At 43.5% G+C, this 20,000-nt stretch overlaps 2 protein-coding genes and 1 pseudogene across 2 annotated transcripts in view; 2 read left to right on the forward strand and 1 right to left on the reverse strand.

The window, feature by feature from the left end:
• Positions 1–1,456, forward strand: part of LOC125139340 (uncharacterized protein C7orf26 homolog) — a 4,132-nt gene extending 2,676 nt beyond the window's left edge. Inside the window, 5 exon segments of the mRNA XM_047802841.1 lie at positions 1–72; positions 185–386; positions 471–510; positions 773–885; positions 888–1,456. The exon segment at positions 1–72 is cut by the window's left edge and continues 230 nt beyond it. Of these exon segments, the coding sequence (XP_047658797.1) occupies positions 1–72; positions 185–386; positions 471–510; positions 773–885; positions 888–1,024 (564 nt within the window). The 3' untranslated portion in view covers positions 1,025–1,456.
• Positions 1,457–1,510: 54 nt separating this feature from the next.
• Positions 1,511–5,109, reverse strand: LOC125139343 (phosphomannomutase 2-like). The gene is made up of 8 exons (XM_047802885.1): positions 4,896–5,109; positions 4,010–4,121; positions 3,710–3,786; positions 3,522–3,613; positions 3,220–3,319; positions 2,955–3,030; positions 2,643–2,758; positions 1,511–2,307 (listed from the first exon to the last, which is right to left on the reverse strand). Exons 1-8 carry the CDS (start codon positions 4,968–4,970, stop codon positions 2,203–2,205), a joined length of 753 nt encoding a protein of 250 aa, XP_047658841.1. The 5' UTR covers positions 4,971–5,109; the 3' UTR covers positions 1,511–2,202.
• Positions 5,110–10,062: 4,953 nt separating this feature from the next.
• LOC125139350 overlaps positions 10,063–20,000 on the forward strand; it is a 24,572-nt pseudogene continuing 14,634 nt past the window's right edge.

Here is a 20,000-nt window from a genome sequence, read left to right on the forward strand (position 1 = left end):
AACAGGGCAGTGTGTGAAGAGCTGTACTCCAAACTGCACCTGAGTGTTCTTCAGGTGTTCCTCATGTTGCAGGTGGCCTTCCTGTTCTTCTCACTACATCATAAAGTGGACGTGCCTCTTCAGCCTTCTCCATGTGTAGCGATCCTTGCGCTCAGTTTAACTGCAGTGTTTCTCCTCTTTCCAGGTACATCTGACGGAGCAGAACCTGCTGGGGCGTCTCGCCGTGCTGCAGGTGGAGTCAGTGGCCGCTCTGGTAGAAGAAGTGAGCGGGTTGGTGGAGGAACTCAATCCGCTTCATGCTGCCAATCACATCCAGCTGGCTCTGGATAGACTGGCCCAGGCCCTGCAGGTTGCCATGGCAACAGGAGCCTTGCTGTGTTCCAGAGGTGAGTGGGATAGACTCATGTTTGGTAAGATTCCTAATAAAGTGGCTTCTGTCAGCGTTCATGTTATTGTTTTGTCTCCTTCAGAGGACCTGAGATCTCTGTGCTCCAGACTGCCTCATAACAAGTGAGTTCCAGCAGATGCTCAGTACAGCGATTAGATCATGTGTGTAATTATTACTATTTTGTAAAGAGATGTTTGGAAGGAGTCTCCAGTGTCAGTACATCCTGTGTCTTCACTTTAATCGATTAGTTCTGAAATCTAACCAGTGTTTGTGTGGGAAGAGTAAGTGCTCCATCCTGCCCCCTAGTGTCTGGTTCATTAGTTATGAGTTGTGAGTCTGCTCGTTGTTTCTGTGTGAATATGAATCTTTTGTTTTTATTTTCAGTATGTTACAGCTGGTCATGTCCGGTCCGGTGGTTCCGCATGGCGCGGCGTTCCAGCCCAGCGTGTATCCCTATATCCACCCCGCTCGGCCCACTCCGCTCTCACCCCACCACGCCCGCTCTCTCCTCTGCCCACCCACCCCACCCTCACCACACACCACCAGCTAACACCACACACAGCACACTCGCCCCTCCCCTCTCCGCACGCCTTCCACCCCGCCTCCATGGCCTTCCCGTACCGCCCCATCCGCTGAGCTGCGACTCATCAGCACATGTTAGTGTGAGATCAGATGTAATAGAACATTAATCAGCATGTAAATGAAGACATTTCACCAGGGTTAAAGTCGACTGGCTGTTTCTGTTGTTTGTGTTTTTTACTTAACGTTCATTCTGAAACATGATGTAAAAACTTTCTCTAACTGATGTGTTGGAGTCTGTTGGATGTCTCCATAAAACACTTTGTATGTTTGTTCTATGATGGTGGAGTTTTCTAAATAATAATTCAGAATGACTTGAGTTAGTTTCCCATGTAATTCTGTTACACAATATTTATAGTCGCACCGTCAGCTCCGTGTAGAACTGGACGTTTGGAGCGCTTTCAGGCTCTGAGTGACGATTACAGACGTGTGTGTCGTCTCATCACCGGTTAGAGGATGTAAAATAAAGATAAATGAAGTGGTTGTGAAGTTTTTATCACTTAAAGATTTAATTAAAGGGAACAAAAACATGACAAACTTTAATTCAGTACAAATCACATTTTATTTGTTTTAAAAGTTAAAACATAAAGAACGACTCGGTTTCTCATCCATGTGACGTGATGTAAAGGAAATGAGTTCGATTCAGACACAGAAACCCAAAACCATGAACCCCACAAACCTCCTGAATAAAGGATTCATTAGAATCCCAAATCTAATAAAACCTTTTAGACCCACACATACACACACACATACACACACACCATCAGCAGAAAGAGACATTCTGATTATTAGATAAAGAAGTTGTTCATTATTTCATTTAATATGTGAACTTATTCTAATTAAGAAGTGTCCTGTATGTCATGTGAGAGGACAGTTTAATACTTCATTTATTTCTATCTCGTGTGTGTGTGTGTGTGTGTTAGACCCAAGACCAGAACCATGTCCTGTTTACAAATCTGACCAAAAGCCCTAATGAGTTTGATGGATTAAAATTAGACCTGCAGTCAGACAGCGATGTTCTGGATTATTACAGTAACAGATGAATTTCTCTGAACGCTGAGCCACACAGTTCCACACTGAACACAGACTCAGCTCCTGTGTGTAATCGTGTAAGGTTTAGAACAAAGAGACACCAGATTTAAAGTTGATTAAAAGAATAATTGGAGGTAAACACCAGCACCAGAGATCCAGAGATCCTCCACCTTCAGTAACGTGATGTTTGACTGGAGGAGAACTCAGCTGAAGAAGAGCTCCTGACAGACTCGCTGTGTGTCATCAGGTGACGTGACCTCGTGGCCGACAGTCCGGGGGTCTGTGTAGATCTCGTAATCGTTTCCTCCCTGAGTAACAAAGATAGACTGAAATGAGAAACACCGAACATTCGGTCACTTTTAACCACACGCAGGTTTCAGAGGAGAAACTCAGGAGCTGAGCAGAAACAGCGTCAGTCACATGTTTCACTTCACATCACTAACTGTGGGTGGATTCAAACAAGGTGACGTGTTCATAGCTGTTTAACACTGGATGGGAATATCAGGACATGAAGCTCAACCTATTTTATCTCTTAATCTCAAACAGCTTCAGGGTTCCACAGAAACTGGTTCTTTGTTCCAATACTTTTGGAGTGTAGTTGTGAAGCTGTTTGTGTGTTAGAGCTCGAGTTCAGGAGACGAACCGGTTTGGTTTTATCACCGAAGAAATGGATGGTCTGGTACACGTCCTTCTCTACGATCCCCAAACAATAACGCTTGTCCCAACCTTGTGGAAACACATCGAAGCTGATCTGTCCTCCTGCAACACACACACACACACACACACACACACACTTTCACAGATTGTTCTGTTCTACTTAGTTCAATCAGCTCCACCTGATGTGACTATTTATACATTTATTTATTCATCATTCAACAAATCTGATCACACACACGATCACACACACACACACACACACACACACACATGCAGCACGCACACACACACAGCTCACCGATGGAAAAAGCCAGTCCTTTTCCTCCGAACTTTTCTTTCAGAACAGACACAAATTTCTCTCTGATCTTTTCTTTCTGCAGGAGAAAAGTTTAAAGAATTAGATCTGATCTCACAGCATTAACACAGACGAGTTTTAGATCAGAATGATGAGATGATTAAGCGTGAGCTGTCTGATCATTTACTGTCACGCTGAAGTTACACACGTACAGATTTACAGATCTACTGCACGCTGTAAGGTGTGTGTGAAGATTATAAAGTGTTACCTTGTCCAGCTCAAAGAACTCGATTCTCTCCTGCTGACTGCAGCTCCTTCCGATAGGAGAGATGTTCAACATCCCGTTCCTGAACTCGATAAACGTTCCTCTGGGAAGAGAAAGATCACGAAGTGTCAGTGAGGTCATCACACTAAAATACACGTGTGTGTGTGTGTGTGTGTGTGTGTGTGAGTGAGAGATCAGACTGTTTATACTATGACATGTTCTTTAACATAATACAATGATGAATGGTGGTGTATGTTAGAGGGACGTTTTTGTACAGGAAAATTAGTGGTTATGTTTCTACTCACCGTTTCTTGGGCAGTTTGATCTTGGCCATGTAATCTAAACAGAAGTTGATGAAATCCTGTAAAATCTCCTCTCCGAGGTACGCCTGGATACTCTGATTAACACAAACATGCAACAGTTCAGACACACGGTGTGTGTGTGTGTGTGTGTGTGTGTGTGTGTGTGTGTGTGTGTGTGTGTGTGTATGTACCTGTACAGAATGGAGCTGCCCAAATCTGTAAGCCACCAAACCATTCTCAGCAAAAACATAGTCCACTTTCTCGATTACTGCAAACACACACACACACACACACACACACACACACACACAGATGTGATAATAGAATGTTATAACTATTGTATAAACTAAATCCTCACATAAACACACTTTAAAGTGTAAATTAAATGTACAGCATCATTTTTCCCTCCTGATCTTCACACGTCACTTCTACTGAGCATCATGGCTTATTAATATTTAAATAAATAAATAAACTCTTATGGTCTCTCGCACCATCGTCTCCCAGCTGCTCTTTGATCTTATTCAGATCTGAACCTCCAACAACTCCGACTCGTACCCTCTGCCTCAGTTTACTCAGGAACTCCAGCATGTGTGGAGAGGCTTTCTGTGATACACACAAATACACACATACATATACACACAGACAGCGAGACAGACACACACACACATATATGCATACACACACACAGAGACACACACATATATGCATACACACACACACACATATATGCATACACACACACACACACAGAGACACACACACACATATATGCATACACACACACACAGAGACACACACATATATGCATACACACACACACACACACACACACACACATATATGCATATATATATACACACACACACACACACAGAGACACACACACATATATGCATATATACACACACACATATATGCATATATACACACACACATACACAATTTTTTTTTAGTTTACAAGAGCCATCTATAAGTTTACATTACTGACCCTAAACATTAATAGACATAAGAGACACTTTTTGACAGTAGATTATAAAATAATCATTAAAGCAGCCATAATTAATTTGCTGATTTTGCTTTACAATGTAAAAGCCGTCATTTAGAGCTGCTATAAACTACTCGAAAACACTCTCAGCAGTGAATTGGTGTGCTAGTGAACGCACCATGCTATGAAAGTCATTCATTCAGTTTATAAATAAAACACAATTAAATAAAACCCCAAAAAAGAAATGTTCACAATAACTACACAATAAACAGTTACAGGTCTCAGAAGGTTCACAAACTGAATATGTAAAAGCGTAATGAACTGTAATTCGTTAGGAGTTATTAGCAGTTAGCTAGCTAGCCAAAGTTCGCTGTACTTGAACACAGCCTCACCTGCCGAGCTGCAGTTAAAGTTCCGTCTACATCAAACAGACAAAGTGTGTTGGTGTCCACACGTGAGCTCGTCATCACGTACAAAACACGTTTTCTGATGTGTTACTAATGTTATTATTGTTATTGTACGGAACCGACTCGGGTTTGGCGGAAGTGACGCAGGTGTCGACACGTCTTCAGCTACAGAGTCCTGAATCACACACTGCTCTGTTTTAGTGAGTGACGTGACGTGACGTGACGTGACGTACAGCTAAGTACGGTGACCCAGACTCAGGATTTGTTCTCTACATTTAACCCATCCAAAGTGCACACACACCCGTTGGCAGTGGGCAGCCATTTATGCTGCGGCGCCCGGGGAGCAGTTGGGGGGTTCGGTGCCTTGCCCAAGGGCACCTCAGTTGTGGTATTGCCGGCCCGGGACTCGAACCCACAACCTTAGGGTTAGGAGTCAGACTTTCGAACCACGACTTCCCCATTGGATTTTACATATCCCAAGTTATCGGGCAGAAACAGGCCCTAACCCTAAGACCTTGCTCAGGAACCCAACGTTGATGTCTCAGCAGCTTGGGGGCTTGAACCCCAACCTTCTGATGACTCAGCACCTTGACCGCTGGACCATCATGCCCTCACTGTGGGCTTTCTGCACAGGTGAAAAGTGCACGGTGTGTGGGGCAGGAACAGGGGCAGATTTCCATGTGTTTGCTTACAGTTTTTTTCTCGGCATGTCAGTAATAAATGTTGTGTTGTGCTGTTACAGTCACATATAAGGAATAAAACATCACACGTTGTGGTGTTACAGTCACGTGTTGTGGTGTTACAGTCATGTGTTGTTGTGTTACAGTCACGTGTTGTGGTGTTACAGTCACGTGTTGTGGTGTTACAGTCATGTGTTGTGGTGTTACAGTCACGTGTTGTTGTGTTACAGTCACGTGTTGTGATGTTACAGTCATGTGGTGTTACAGTCACGTGTTGTGGTGTTACAGTCACGTGTTGTGGTGTTACAGTCACGTGTTGTTGTGTTACAGTCACGTGTTGTGGTGTTACAGTCACGTGTTGTGGTGTTACAGTCACGTGTTGTTGTGTTACAGTCACGTGTTGTGGTGTTACAGTCACGTGTTGTGGTGTTACAGTCACGTGGTGTTACAGTCACGTGTTGTTGTGTTACAGTCACGTGTTGTGGTGTTACAGTCACGTGGTGTTACAGTCACGTGTTGTTGTGTTACAGTCACGTGTTGTGGTGTTACAGTCACGTGTTGTGGTGTTACAGTCACGTGGTGTTACAGTCACGTGTTGTGGTGTTACAGTCACGTGTTGTTGTGTTACAGTCACGTGTTGTGGTGTTGTGGTGTTACAGTCACGTGTTGTGCTGCTACAGTCACATGTAAGGAATAAAACATCACGTGTTGTGGTGTTACAGTCACGTGCTGTTACAGTCACATGTAAGGAATAAAACATCACGTGTTGTGGTGTTACAGTCACATATAAGGAATAAAACATCACACGTTGTGGTGTTACAGTCACGTGTTGTGGTGTTACAGTCATGTGTTGTTGTGTTACAGTCACGTGTTGTGGTGTTACAGTCACGTGTTGTGGTGTTACAGTCATGTGTTGTGGTGTTACAGTCACGTGTTGTTGTGTTACAGTCACGTGTTGTGATGTTACAGTCATGTGGTGTTACAGTCATGTGGTGTTACAGTCACGTGTTGTGGTGTTACAGTCACGTGTTGTGGTGTTACAGTCACGTGTTGTTGTGTTACAGTCACGTGTTGTGGTGTTACAGTCACGTGTTGTGGTGTTACAGTCACGTGTTGTTGTGTTACAGTCACGTGTTGTGGTGTTACAGTCACGTGTTGTGGTGTTACAGTCACGTGGTGTTACAGTCACGTGTTGTTGTGTTACAGTCACGTGTTGTGGTGTTACAGTCACGTGGTGTTACAGTCACGTGTTGTTGTGTTACAGTCACGTGTTGTGGTGTTACAGTCACGTGTTGTGGTGTTACAGTCACGTGGTGTTACAGTCACGTGTTGTGGTGTTACAGTCACGTGTTGTTGTGTTACAGTCACGTGTTGTGGTGTTGTGGTGTTACAGTCACGTGTTGTGCTGCTACAGTCACATGTAAGGAATAAAACATCACGTGTTGTGGTGTTACAGTCACGTGCTGTTACAGTCACATGTAAGGAATAAAACATCACGTGTTGTGGTGTTACAGTCAGGAATAAAACATCACGTGTTGTGGTGTTACAGTCACGTGTAAGGAATAAAAAATCACATGCAAGGAATAAAATATCACGTGTTGTGGTGTTACAGTCACGTGTTGTGGTGTTACAGTCACGTGTTGTTGTGTTACAGTCACGTGTTGTGGTGTTACAGTCACGTGTTGTGGTGTTACAGTCACGTGGTGTTACAGTCACGTGTTGTGGTGTTACAGTCACGTGTTGTGGTGTTACAGTCACGTGTTGTGGTGTTACAGTCACGTGTTGTTGTGTTACAGTCACGTGTTGTGGTGTTACAGTCACGTGTTGTGGTGTTACAGTCACGTGTTGTGGTGTTACAGTCACGTGTTGTTGTGTTACAGTCATGTGTTGTTGTGTTACAGTCACGTGGTGTTACAGTTACGTGGTGTTACAGTCACGTGTTGTGGTGTTACAGTCACGTGTTGTGGTGTTACAGTCACGTGTTGTTGTGTTACAGTCACGTGTTGTGGTGTTACAGTCACGTGGTGTTACAGTCACGTGTTGTTGTGTTCAGTCACGTGTTGTGGTGTTACAGTCACGTGTTGTGGTGTTACAGTCACGTGTTGTGTTACAGTCACGTGTTGTTGTGTTACAGTCACGTGTTGTTGTGTTACAGTCACGTGTTGTGGTGTTACAGTCACGTGTTGTGGTGTTACAGTCACGTGGTGTTACAGTCACGTGTTGTTGTGTTACAGTCACGTGTTGTGGTGTTACAGTCACGTGGTGTTACAGTCACGTGTTGTTGTGTTACAGTCACGTGTTGTGGTGTTACAGTCACGTGTTGTGGGTGTTACAGTCACGTGGTGTTACAGTCACGTGTTTTGGTTGTTACAGTCACGTGTTGTTGTGTTTACAGTCACGTGTTGTGGTGTTGTGGTGTTACAGTCCCGTGTTGTGCTTGCGGCTACAAGTCACAGTAAGGAATAAAACATCACGTGTTGTGGTTTGTTACCGTCACGTGCTGTTACAGTCACAATGTAAGGATAAAACATCACGTGTTGTGGTGTTACAGTCAGGAATCAATAACCATCCACGATGTTGTGGTGTTTGGTTACAGTCACGTGTACGGAATAAAAAACTCACATGCAAGGAATATAAAGATATTCCACGTGTTGTTGTTGTTCCAGTCACGTGTTGTGTGGTTTTGTTACAGTCACGTGTGTGGTGTTACAGTCCACGTGTTTGTTGGTGTTACAGTCCACGTGGTTGTGGGGTGTACAGTCACTTGGTGTTACAGGTCACGTGTTGTGGTTGTAACAGTCACGTGTTGTGGTGTTCCAGTCACGTGTGTTGTTGGTGTTACAGTTCACTGTTGTCTTGTTGTGTTACAGTCACGTGGTTGTTACAGTTCGTGGTGTTACAGTCACGTGTTGTGGTTGTTACAGTCCACGGTTGTGTGTGTTACAGTCACGTGTTGTGGTGTTACAGTCCGTGTTGTTGTGTTACAGTCACGTGTTGTGGTGTTACAGTCACGTGTTGGTGGTGTTCAAGTCACGTGTGTTACAGTCACGTGTTGTTGTGTTACAGTCACGTGTTGTGGTGTTACAGTCACGTGGTGTTACAGGCACGTGTTGTTGTGTTACAGTCACGTGTTGTGGTGTGTACAGTCAAGTGTTGTGGTGTTACAGTCACGTGGTGTTACAGTCACGTGTTGTGGTGTTACAGTCACGTGTGTTTGTGGTTACAGTCACGTGTTGTGGTGTTGTGGTGTTACAGTCACGTGTTGTGCTGCTACAGTCACATGTAAGGAATAAAACATCACGTGTTGTGGTGTTACAGTCACGTGCTGTTACAGTCACATGTAAGGAATAAAACATCACGTGTTGTGGTGTTACAGTCAGGAATAAAACATCACGTGTTGTGGTGTTACAGTCACGTGTAAGGAATAAAAAATCACATGCAAGGAATAAAATATCACGTGTTGTTGTGTTACAGTCACGTGTTGTGGTGTTACAGTCACGTGTTGTGGTGTTACAGTCACGTGTTGTGGTGTTACAGTCACGTGTTGTGGTGTTACAGTCACGTGGTGTTACAGTCACGTGTTGTGGTGTTACAGTCACGTGTTGTGGTGTTACAGTCACGTGTTGTGGTGTTACAGTCACGTGTTGTGGTGTTACAGTCACGTGTTGTGGTGTTACAGTCACGTGTTGTGGTGTTACAGTCACGTGGTGTTACAGTCACGTGTTGTGGTGTTACAGTCACGTGTTGTGGTGTTACAGTCACGTGTTGTGGTGTTACAGTCACGTGTTGTTGTGTTACAGTCATGTGTTGTTGTGTTACAGTCACGTGTTGTTGTGTTACAGTCACGTGTTGTGGTGTTACAGTCACGTGGTGTTACAGTCACGTGGTGTGGTGTTACAGTCACGTGTTGTGGTGTTACAGTCACGTGTTGTGGTGTTACAGTCACGTGGTGTTACAGTCACGTGGTGTTACAGTCACGTGTTGTGGTGTTACAGTCACGTGGTGTTACAGTCACGTGGTGTTACAGTCACGTGTTGTGGTGTTACAGTCACGTGGTGTTACAGTCACGTGGTGTTACAGTCACGTGTTGTGGTGTTACAGCCACGTGGTGTTACAGTCACGTGTTGTGGTGTTACAGTCACGTGTTGTGGTGTTACAGTCACGTGGTGTTACAGTCACGTGGTGTTACAGTCACGTGTTGTGGTGTTACAGTCACGTGTTGTGGTGTTACAGTCACGTGTTGTGGTGTTACAGTCACGTGGTGTTACAGTCACGTGGTGTTACAGTCACGTGTTGTGGTGTTACAGTCAGTTTTCAGTGCCTTTAGAGACAGTCTTATAGAATCAACATAAAGTACCTTCCCTTTTCTAAATGATATGAAGCGGTTGTTTTCGGTAAATGTACATTTGTGAATGTGACATTTTACTACCAAAAGGATCAGATTTATTCTGTAACTTTGCTTATATAAGTTATATATAAGGTACATCATTAGTTTAAGGAAAGCGCGACTGACACGCGTCATTTCCGCTATGGGGCGGAAGTGACGTCACACCGGAGCTGATCTACAAGTAAACGGAGGGAGTTTCGTCTGTTCGTCAGTTTTATTTACATTTTATACAGAAAATATAATAAAGTTTATTTAACTTCGTTTTCCTGCAGTTTATCATCTGTTTACGGTGAGAAGGGCATCTGATCTGTGTGGAGTTTATAACGTCTGTTTACTGTTTACTGTTTGGTTTAATTACGGAATCAAACGCAGATGTAAATATTATGTATATAAATATATAAATATGTAAATATACAAGCTGTAAATATTATATGTGTAAATATGTAAATATATAATATATAAATATGTAAATATACAAGCTGTAAATATTATATGTAAATATATAATATAATTATATAAGATGTAAATATGTACATTTCCACATATTCCTCCACCTTGATGACATCATTACAGTTGATTTCTGACCATAGACACTGACCATAGACACTCACTGACCATAGACACTGACCATAGACACTCACTGACCATAGACACTGACCATAGACACTGACCATAGACACTGACCATAGACACTCACTGACCATAGACACTGACCATAGACACTCACTGACCATAGACACTGACCATAGACACTGACCATAGACACTCACTGACCATAGACACTGACCATAGACACTGACCATAGACACTCACTGACCATAGACACTGACCATAGACACTGACCATAGACACTGACTGACCATAGACACTTACTGATCATAGACACTGACTATAGACACTTACTGACCATAGACACTGACCATAGACACTCACTGACCATAGACACTTACTGACCATAGACACTTTCTGTTTAACACAAACTCACTTTCTCTCCATCATATTTATATGGAATCATTTCTTTCAGCTGTTTTTGTCTGCAGTAAAACGATGAGTGATCTGGAGGACGACACCATCATCTTCTCCACACTGAAGTCATTTAAGAGTTTAATGTCTCGCCCTGAGACCTCGGTGTTGGAGCCCGAGACGTCGTACAACAGGAGCGACCTTCAGAAACTCTACACACAAAGATTCGAGGTTCGTCACCCAGCTGTTTTACAGGAACATCAGTGTGTGATTACTGACGCTACACTGGGCCCGAAGCACAACAGTCAGGATTACATTAACAGTTAGTGTTTAATAAATCTACCGGTTTGGTGATGCACTAAATTAATATAAATAATTAAAAATAACCTGCACAGAATCTGTAATATAATGTGGCTGATGTTTATCGGTCTCTTCTCTGTCACTCAGTGTGACCTGTCGAGTCAGAATTCAGATCAACGCTGATATTAATATTGACCGAGACTTGAACCCTCACCATTAATGTACTTTACTTGATGGGTTTTAGTGAGGTGAGTGTTGACTGTCAGGGAACCAGGGAACGGGTTTCTATTAACACTTTGTGGGATTCGACCCTCTTTAGAAAATGACTTGTTCTTTTGACCTTTCTGTGCGTTCTAGGAATCAACTGTGTTTGTGTTGACTCTTTCTTGGGAATCGACTCTTGCTCTGTTGACTCCAGTGTCTTGTGCTTGAGCTTGTTTTTGTAGTATATTGTGGACACATGTTTTTGTGTGTGTAGATGGAGGAAGCAGCTGAACGCATCCACTCTAAAAGGAGTCTGCTGCAGCTCACTCAGGAGAAACAGCAGATGGAGCTGAGCCACAAACGGGCGAGAATCGAGCTGGAGAAAGAGGCTCATAACAGCTCTAGGGATTTACAGGTCAGTCACACGCCCACTTTTATACACACTCTTCTTCTGTTTTGTCTTTAGTGAATTTCAGTTATTTCTTTTCTGAAACCCCGAGCGTTGGAGCTGATGGATGATCTTCATTCCACTACAACTTTACTAACAAACTCCATAAACACAGTGGACTTACATTTAACTTCTAAACCTTTAAAGAATCTGCTGCATGACATTTTATCACCTACAAACAGACAGACGTACTTCGTTATTCTCCAGGAGGAAATCCAGGAATAATTAACTCTGGACAGGAAGAAAAAGAGAGAGAATTCTTTCTAATCATGAAGCTGTTATTTAAATCAATCTGACGTTCTGTTTTTCTCACAGAGACAAGTGGACCTGAACCAGGACCTGCTGATGAAGATCAGGCGTCTGGAGGAAAAAGAGGAGAAAACCCTGCAAGCTCTGAATGACCAGCTGGAAAACAACAAGTCCCTAAAGAGGAACATGGAGGACCTTCAGAAACAAGTGCAGGAGAAGGACAGCAAGCTCTCTGAGAGCATCCAGGTGCTGAAGCACTGCTGCTGGTCAGCATGATGCTCCTCTGTATTTTCATTGTATTGAATTTTTTTTTTTTGTTGGTTTTATTTATAATTATTATAATTATTTATTTTATTTACAGATGGTGAGCGAACTCAAGGACGAGACCCGAACGCTGAACCAGAAGCTACAGATCCAGGAGTCGAAGTTCTCCACACAGAATTTGGAGAAGCAGGCTTTAGAGGAGCAGCTTGAGATGCAGCAGAAGTAATGACCTAGACTCTTGACTATGTTCAACATCATCAGATCTTTGATTTATTTAAGTGTTGTTGTACTGTTTAACAGGAAGTACCAGGAGGTCTGTCAGAAGTACCAGGCGCTGCAGATGTCCCAGATCTCCAACACTGACAGTGAAATCTAATAAGGTACCGTCGATGTTAAACATACCAGAGTGAGGATCATCTGACCTGATGGTGTGGAGCTGCATCAGCTCAAGCAGACCAATGTGGATTCTCCTCTCCTCTCTCTCTCTCTCTCTCTCTCTCTCTCTCTCTGGTAGGAGCTGAAGAGGCGTGTGGAGCTCAGGAGCAGGACTCGATCATTGTAAAGAACATGAAGACAGAGGTGACCCGGCTTCCTGAACTGAAGAGAGAAATCAAACACCTGCAGGAAGAAAACGCATATCTCAGGTGTGTGTGTGGTGTGTGTGTGGTGTGTGTGTGGTGTGTGTGTGTGTGTGTGTGGTGTGTGTGTGTGTGTGGTGTGTGTGTGTGGGTGGTGTGGTGTGTGTGTGTGTGTGTGTGTGTGTGTGTGTGTGAGAATTCCTTTGAAAAGTAGATTCCTTACAGTCTGTTTTTTCCTTCTTCACATCTTTTTGTTCTTCATAAATTGTTTCTTCCTCCAGAGAGATGCAGGAGAACAACAGCCTCCTGAAAGAGGAGACAGATGGATTGAAGAGGAAGCTGGAGAGGATGGAGAAGGTTCAAGAAGAGAAACTAAAGCTAGAACTGGAAAAAGAGGTTACACTCACTCCTCTCCTCTCTCTCTCACTCTCCTCTCACACACACACACACTCTCTCTTCCTCTCTCTCTCTCTATCTGTCTCTCTCTATCTGTCTGTCTGTCGCTCTCTCTCTCTCTCTCTCCTCTCTCTCTCTCTCTCCTCTCTCACACACACACTCTCCTCTGTCTCTATCTGTCTCTCTCTCTCGCTCTGCTCTCACACACACTCTCTCTTCCTCTGTCTCTCTCTATCTGTCTGTCGTCTCTCTCTCTCTCTCCTCTCTCTCCTCTCAACACCACACACACACACACGTCTCCTCTGTCTCTCTCAGTCTGTCTCTCTCTCTTTCTTTCTCTCTCTCTCTCTCTCTCTCTCACTAATATCTCTCTCTCTCTCTCTCTCTCTCTCTCTCACACCACACACACTCTCCTCTCCTCTCCTCTCTCTCTCTCTCTCGCCTACTCTCTCTCTCTCTCTCCTCGTCTCCGTTGCATTAGCTCTCCTGGCTCGTTGCAGATCGAGTGCGCTCTAAACGTCGAGCTAGCTCCATCGCGCGTGACTCTCTCTCGTCTCCAGCATCTCTCGCGCGCGGACGCAGAGGGAAGTCGAGACGCACTCTCCTCTCGGCGACATCTGGGCCTCAGGGTAGCGAAGGAAGGGCCAGCGGGTGCGAGCATGCTCCTCGAGCGTGGCCGAGAGAGTCCACACTCTCCTTTGTCAGCTCTCTCGCTCGTCTTTCTCTCGTCTTGGACTGGTCTCTCTCTACTCAAGATCGCCTGCGTCCTCTCCTCCTCTCCTCTCCTCTCTCTGTCTCTGCGGTCGTCATTAAGAGGCGGTGAGAAGGCTGAGGGTCGAGCGGGGCGTCAAAGTGCAGGGTGAGCGGAGTTAGACGCGCATCTCTCTCTCGTGCTCATCTCGCACAGATCTCGGGTCGTCTGCGCTAGGTCGTCTAGCATGATCTCGTCTACAGTCTCGTCTCTCTCTCTCTCTCTCTCTCTAATAAGGTAATAAAAATCAGCTGCTCACATTATTTCCTGCTCAGGTCTCCGAGGTCTCTTTCTTCCTGAAGCCCAGGAGCTTCTGTGTAGTTTCTAGCTGGTCTTTTGTAGAGCATACAAGTAGTTTATTTGTGTAGTGTGTAGTGTGTAGTGTGTAGAGTCAGGATGTGTGTGTGTGTAGGATTTGTGTGTGTGTGTAGGATTTGTGTGTGTGTGTAGGATTTGTGTGTGTGTGTAGGATTTGTGTGTGTGTGTAGGATTTGTGTGTGTGTGTAGGATTTGTGTGTGTGTGTAGGATTGTGTGTGTGTAGGATTTGTGTGTGCGTGTAGGATTTGTGTGTGCGTGTAGGATGTGTGTGTGTGTGTAGGATGTGTGTGTGTAGGATGTGTGTGTGTAGGATGTGTGTGTGTAGGATTTGTGTGTGTGTGTAGGATTTGTGTGTGTGTGTAGGATTTGTGTGTGTGTGTGTGTAGGATGTGTGTGTGTGTGTAGGATGTGTGTGTGTGTGTGTAGGATGTGTGTGTGTAGGATGTGTGTGTAGGATTTGTGTGTGTGTGTAGGATTTGTGTGTGTGTGTGTGTAGGATTTGTGTGTGTGTGTGTAGGATTTGTGTGTGTATCTGTGTAGGATTGTGTGTGTGTTGTGTGTTTGTGTGTGTGTAGGTGGGTATTGTGTGTGTGTGTAGTCGGATTTGTGTTGTGTGTGTGGTTTGTAGGTGATTGTGTGTGGTTTGTGTTGTGTGTGTTTGTATGTGTTTCGTGTATTTTTGTGTGTGTGTGTAGGATTTGTGTGTGTGTGTGTAGGATTTGTGTGTGTGTGTAGGTAGGATTTGTGTGTGTGTGTAGGTAGGATTTGTGTGTGTGTGTAGGTAGGATTTGTGTGTGTGTGTAGGATTTGTGCGTGTGTGTAGGATTTGTGCGTGTGTGTAGGCTGTGTGTGTGTGTGTAGGCTGTGTGTGTGTGTGTAGGCTGTGTGTGTGTGTGTAGGATGTGTGTGTGTGTGTAGGATGTGTGTGTGTGTGTAGGATTTGTGTGTGTGTGTAGGATTTGTGTGTGTGTGTAGGATTTGTGTGTGTGTGTAGGATTTGTGTGTGTGTGTAGGATTTGTGTGTGTGTGTAGGATTTGTGTGTGTAGGATTTGTGTGTGTGTGTGTGTAGGATTTGTGTGTGTAGGATGTGTGTGTGTAGGATTTGTGTGTGTGTAGGATGTGTGTGCTTCAGCTTTATCTTGTGAACATCTTTATCTGTAACTCCTGTTTCTCTTACAGAAGGTAGTTCAGGAGCTGCAGGCGTGGGAGAACCTCGGGAAGACCAGCGGCCTCAACATCAGGTGAGGAAGGAAGAGCATACGCTTTCTAACTCGCTCTCAAGGGGTGTGTGTGTGTGTGTGTAATTGTGTGTGTGTGTGTGTGTGTGTGTGTGTGTGTGTGTGTGTGTAATGTGTGTGTGTGTGTGATGTGTGTGTGTGTAATGTGTGTGTGGTGTGTTTTGTGTGTGTGTGTATGTGTGTGTGGTGTGTAATGGTGTGTGTGGTGGTGGTGTGTGTGTGTGAGAGTTGTGTGTGTTGTGGTTGTGTGTGTGTGTGTGTGTTGTGTGGTTGTGTGTTGTTTTGTGTGTGGTGTGGTTGTGTGTGTGTGTGTGTTGTGTGGTTGTGTGTTGTTTTGTGTGTGGTGTGGTTGTGTGTGTGTGTTGTGTGGTTGTGCGTTGTTTTGTGTGTGGTGTGGTTGTGTTTGTGTGGTTGTGTGTGTGTTGTGTGTGTGTGTTTGTTTTGTGTGTGTGGTGTGTGGGGTGTTGGTGTGTGTGGTTTGTGTTTGTGTGTGTGTGAGTTGTGTGTGTGTGTTGTGTGATTGTGTGTGTGTGTGTGATTGTGTGTGTGTGTGTGTGTGTGTGAATTGTGTGGTGGTGTGTTGTGTGTGTACTTTGTGTGTGGTGTGGTGTGTGTGATTGTGTGTGTGTGTGTTGTGTGCTTGTTGTGTGTGTGTGTGATTGTGTGTGTGGTGTGTGTGTGATGTGTGTGTTGTGTGTTGTGTTTGTGATGTGTGTGTGTGTGTGATTGTGTGTGGTGTGTGTGTATTGGTGTGTGTGTGTATGGGGTGTATGGGGGTGTGTGTGTGTATTTGTGTTGTGTGTGTGTAATGTGTGTGGTGTGTGTGTGTAATTGTGTGTGGTGTGTGTGTGTGTGATTGTGTGTGTAATTGTGTGTGTGTGTAATTGTGTGTGTGAGTGTGTGTGTAATTGTGTGTGTGTGTAATTGGTGTGGTGTGGTTAATTGTGGTGTGTTTGATTGTGTGTTTGGTGTGTGATTGTGTTGTGATGGTGATGTTGTGGTGGTGATTGTGTGATTGTGTGTGGTGTGATTGTGTGTGTGTGATTGTGTGTAATTGTGTGTGTGTGTAATTGTGTGTGTGTGTGTGGTGTGTGTGCACCCCCTCACCCTGGTGTTGATTATTTCTCTACAGCATCAAAAGTGTTTTATTTATTAATGAACGAAGTTAAATCTTAATTAGAAATATTATAATTTATAATATAATTATATAAATAAATAAAATATATAATTTATAATATAATTATATAAATAAATATAATATATAGTTTATAATATAATTATATAAATAAATATGATGTAATTTATAATATAATTATATAAATAAATATAATATATAATTTATGATAGAATTATATAAATAAATAATATATATAATTTATGATATAATTATATAAATAAATATAATATATAATTTATATTATAATTATATAAATAAATAAATAAAATTTATAATATAATTATATAAGATCACAACAGTTTTGTCCTGATGAACTGTGGTCATGTAACGCTTTACAAACATTTACATGTTAGTGACCACAGGAGGGCGCTGTGAGCAAAGCTACAGATCACATCATGAAGCTCCTGCATATGTGATGTTTTTGGTGTGTGTGTGTGTGTGTGTGTGTGTGTGTGTGTGTGTGTGTGTGTGTGTGTGTGTGTGTGAGTGTGACGTGGATATTTTGTGTTTTATTTCTCTGTACTTCATTAAGCAGTGAAGGCTGCAGGTCTGTGGAGATGTTTCTGTATGAAATGTAGCAGCTGTGGTTTCTCCATGTTCTTTGAGAGAACCTCCATCAACTCCATCCTTTCTTCTCATGGTTATTTTCAGTTTAGTGATGGAGTCATGTTACTGTGATTAATAACTCCAGCTCATTTGTGACTAATGTACAGAAGCTGTGTTCAGTGCTGTGATGATTCGATTTCTCTGTAAGGTCTATTACATGATGATGATGATGATGATGATGAGGAAGAAATGATAGATTATGTTGGCAATGATGATGTCATCGAGGATGGGGATTGTGGTGGTGATGATGAAGGTGATGATGGTGATGAAGTTAATGTATGTGGCTGAGAGAGAGTGAGAGAAAGTGAATCTGCTCCGTGGGTCTCAGCATGATGACTTTTCCACCTCTTTTAGCTGGAGATCAGGAAATGTTTAAGGATGCAAGTCAGGAGGTAATGTCATGGTGTCATGGTGTCTGGTGTCTGGTGCGTGCTCCTGCCTCATCTTCTATAATTACACTTGATGATTCACGGAAGTAATCACGCAGTCTCCATTTAAAAGCAGGGGTTTTGTTGCATTAATGAGTGGAGCGTTGATGACGTCAGACCTTCAGTGCAGCAGAAGACCTTTAGATGAACACTAAGTAGAGCTTCACCACCTGAGGTGCACTGGACCACATCTGCATGGTGTTCAGTTTGTAGTCATTACACTTTAGTTTTGTAACGTGAGAGAAATGATGAGCTTCATCTTCTGCTCTGAGGTCTGAAGGCCATTTCAGAGTGCAGTTCAGTAGAGTTGTATGAAGAAAGGTGTGTGTGTGTGTGTGTGTGTGTGTGTGTGTGTGTGTGTGTGTGTGTGTGTGTGTGTGTGTGTTTATTCTATCTGATCTGTTTATACACACTTCATTATACTTCATTTATACACACTTCATACACACTAGCATTATGTGAAACATGAGACTCGTTTTCTTTACAGGAAGCCGGAGGACTTGTCCAGGGAAGTGATGCAGATCCAGCAGAGAGAGCTGAGTCTCAAACAACACAACTACACTCAGAACAGCAAGTAAGACACACACACACACACACACACACACACACAACTACACTCAGAACAGCAAGTAAGACACACACACACACACACACACACACACACACAACTACACTCAGAACAGCAAGTAAGACACACACACACACACACACACACACACACACACAACTACACTCAGAACAGCAAGTAAGACACACACACACACACACACACACACAACTACACTCAGAACAGCAAGTAAGACACACACACACACACACACACACACACACACACACACAACTACACTCAGAACAGCAAGTAAGACACACACACACACACACACAACTACACTCAGAACAGCAAGTAAGACACACACACACACACACACACACAACTACACTCAGAACAGCAAGTAAGACACACACACACACACACACAACTACACTCAGAACAGCAAGTAAGACACACACACACACACACACACACAACTACACTCAGAACAGCAAGTAAGACACACACACACACACACACACACAACTACACTCAGAACAGCAAGTAAGACACACACACACACACACACACACACAACTACACCCTTCTCTCTCTCTCTCTCTCTCCCTCCCACTACACAATAATCACCCCTTGTTCACAGTACTAATGTGTGTGTTAGTGTCACAGTGTGATTATGAAGGTTACACCTGGTGATGTAGTTTATTGTTATAGAACTACAAGGCTGTATTTACACAAGTGATTAGTCACAGTGGGATGTTGTGATGTAGTCGATGTGACACACACTTCTGTCCCTTTAGATGTGACCACAGACAGTCAGTAGTCAGGGGTCAGTGTCTGATGATCAGCTGGACGACAGCAGTAGATTAGACGCTGTACAGGACGTGTTTCCTCCTGCAGACGTGATGTGTGAGCTGTGATCCTCCATCTTGTCCTGTTGGTGTCTCTCACTAATCCCTTCAGTAGAGGGTCTCCACTCGGGAGCGTCACTGTTCTGTAATGTTTAGCTGATGTATAGAACCTGAGTGAGCTTCACTGTCAGAGAACTTTCCTTCCTTCTTTGTTCCTCTCTTCAGTGTGTCTGTAATTCGGCTGGTGTTCAGTCCACAGAAGCTGCCATATGTTGGTGGTGCACATTTCACCGCTTCGGTGGTTCAGTGTAGACTTCTGATGTCAGCTCCGTGTCTAATGGGCTCCAGACTCTTCAGGGTGCTGAGAATTTGCTAATTATGAATCATGACACTAATGAGACTGCTGTTATTGTCTTCAGAGACACTTTTTAAATTGCTCGTTATCTTTTATTTCGAATTTTATTCAACATATCAGACAGAATTAGGAACTTTTTTGTACATATTGTTCTTTCTTTGTTACAAAACATGATGACATTTGCAGTTTAGCTCCTTTGGTGTTCCTCAAAAATTCCTCAGTTTAGTTTTTATCTAACTGACACACTTCAGTTTCTGAACATGTGATGAAGCAGAAGATCAAGATTCAGCAAGTCAAGATCTGCTGTCTCACTTCCACAAGAGACACCAAGCTGATCTGATGTTG

Source organism: Tachysurus fulvidraco, chromosome 18 (genome assembly GCF_022655615.1).
Source record: "Tachysurus fulvidraco isolate hzauxx_2018 chromosome 18, HZAU_PFXX_2.0, whole genome shotgun sequence".
NCBI classification, from domain to species: domain Eukaryota; kingdom Metazoa; phylum Chordata; class Actinopteri; order Siluriformes; family Bagridae; genus Tachysurus; species Tachysurus fulvidraco.

Coding starts and splice junctions, on each gene's coding strand:
- LOC125139343 (XM_047802885.1), bottom strand. CDS start 4,970: ATGACGAGCTCACGTGTGGACACCAACACACTTTGTCTGTTTGATGTA. Junction 3,320..3,521: donor ATCAAACTGCCCAAGAAACG/GTGAGTAGAAAC, acceptor TTCTCTTCCCAG/AGGAACGTTTATCGAGTTCA. Junction 2,759..2,954: donor AGGACTGGCTTTTTCCATCG/GTGAGCTGTGTG, acceptor TGTGTGTTGCAG/GAGGACAGATCAGCTTCGAT.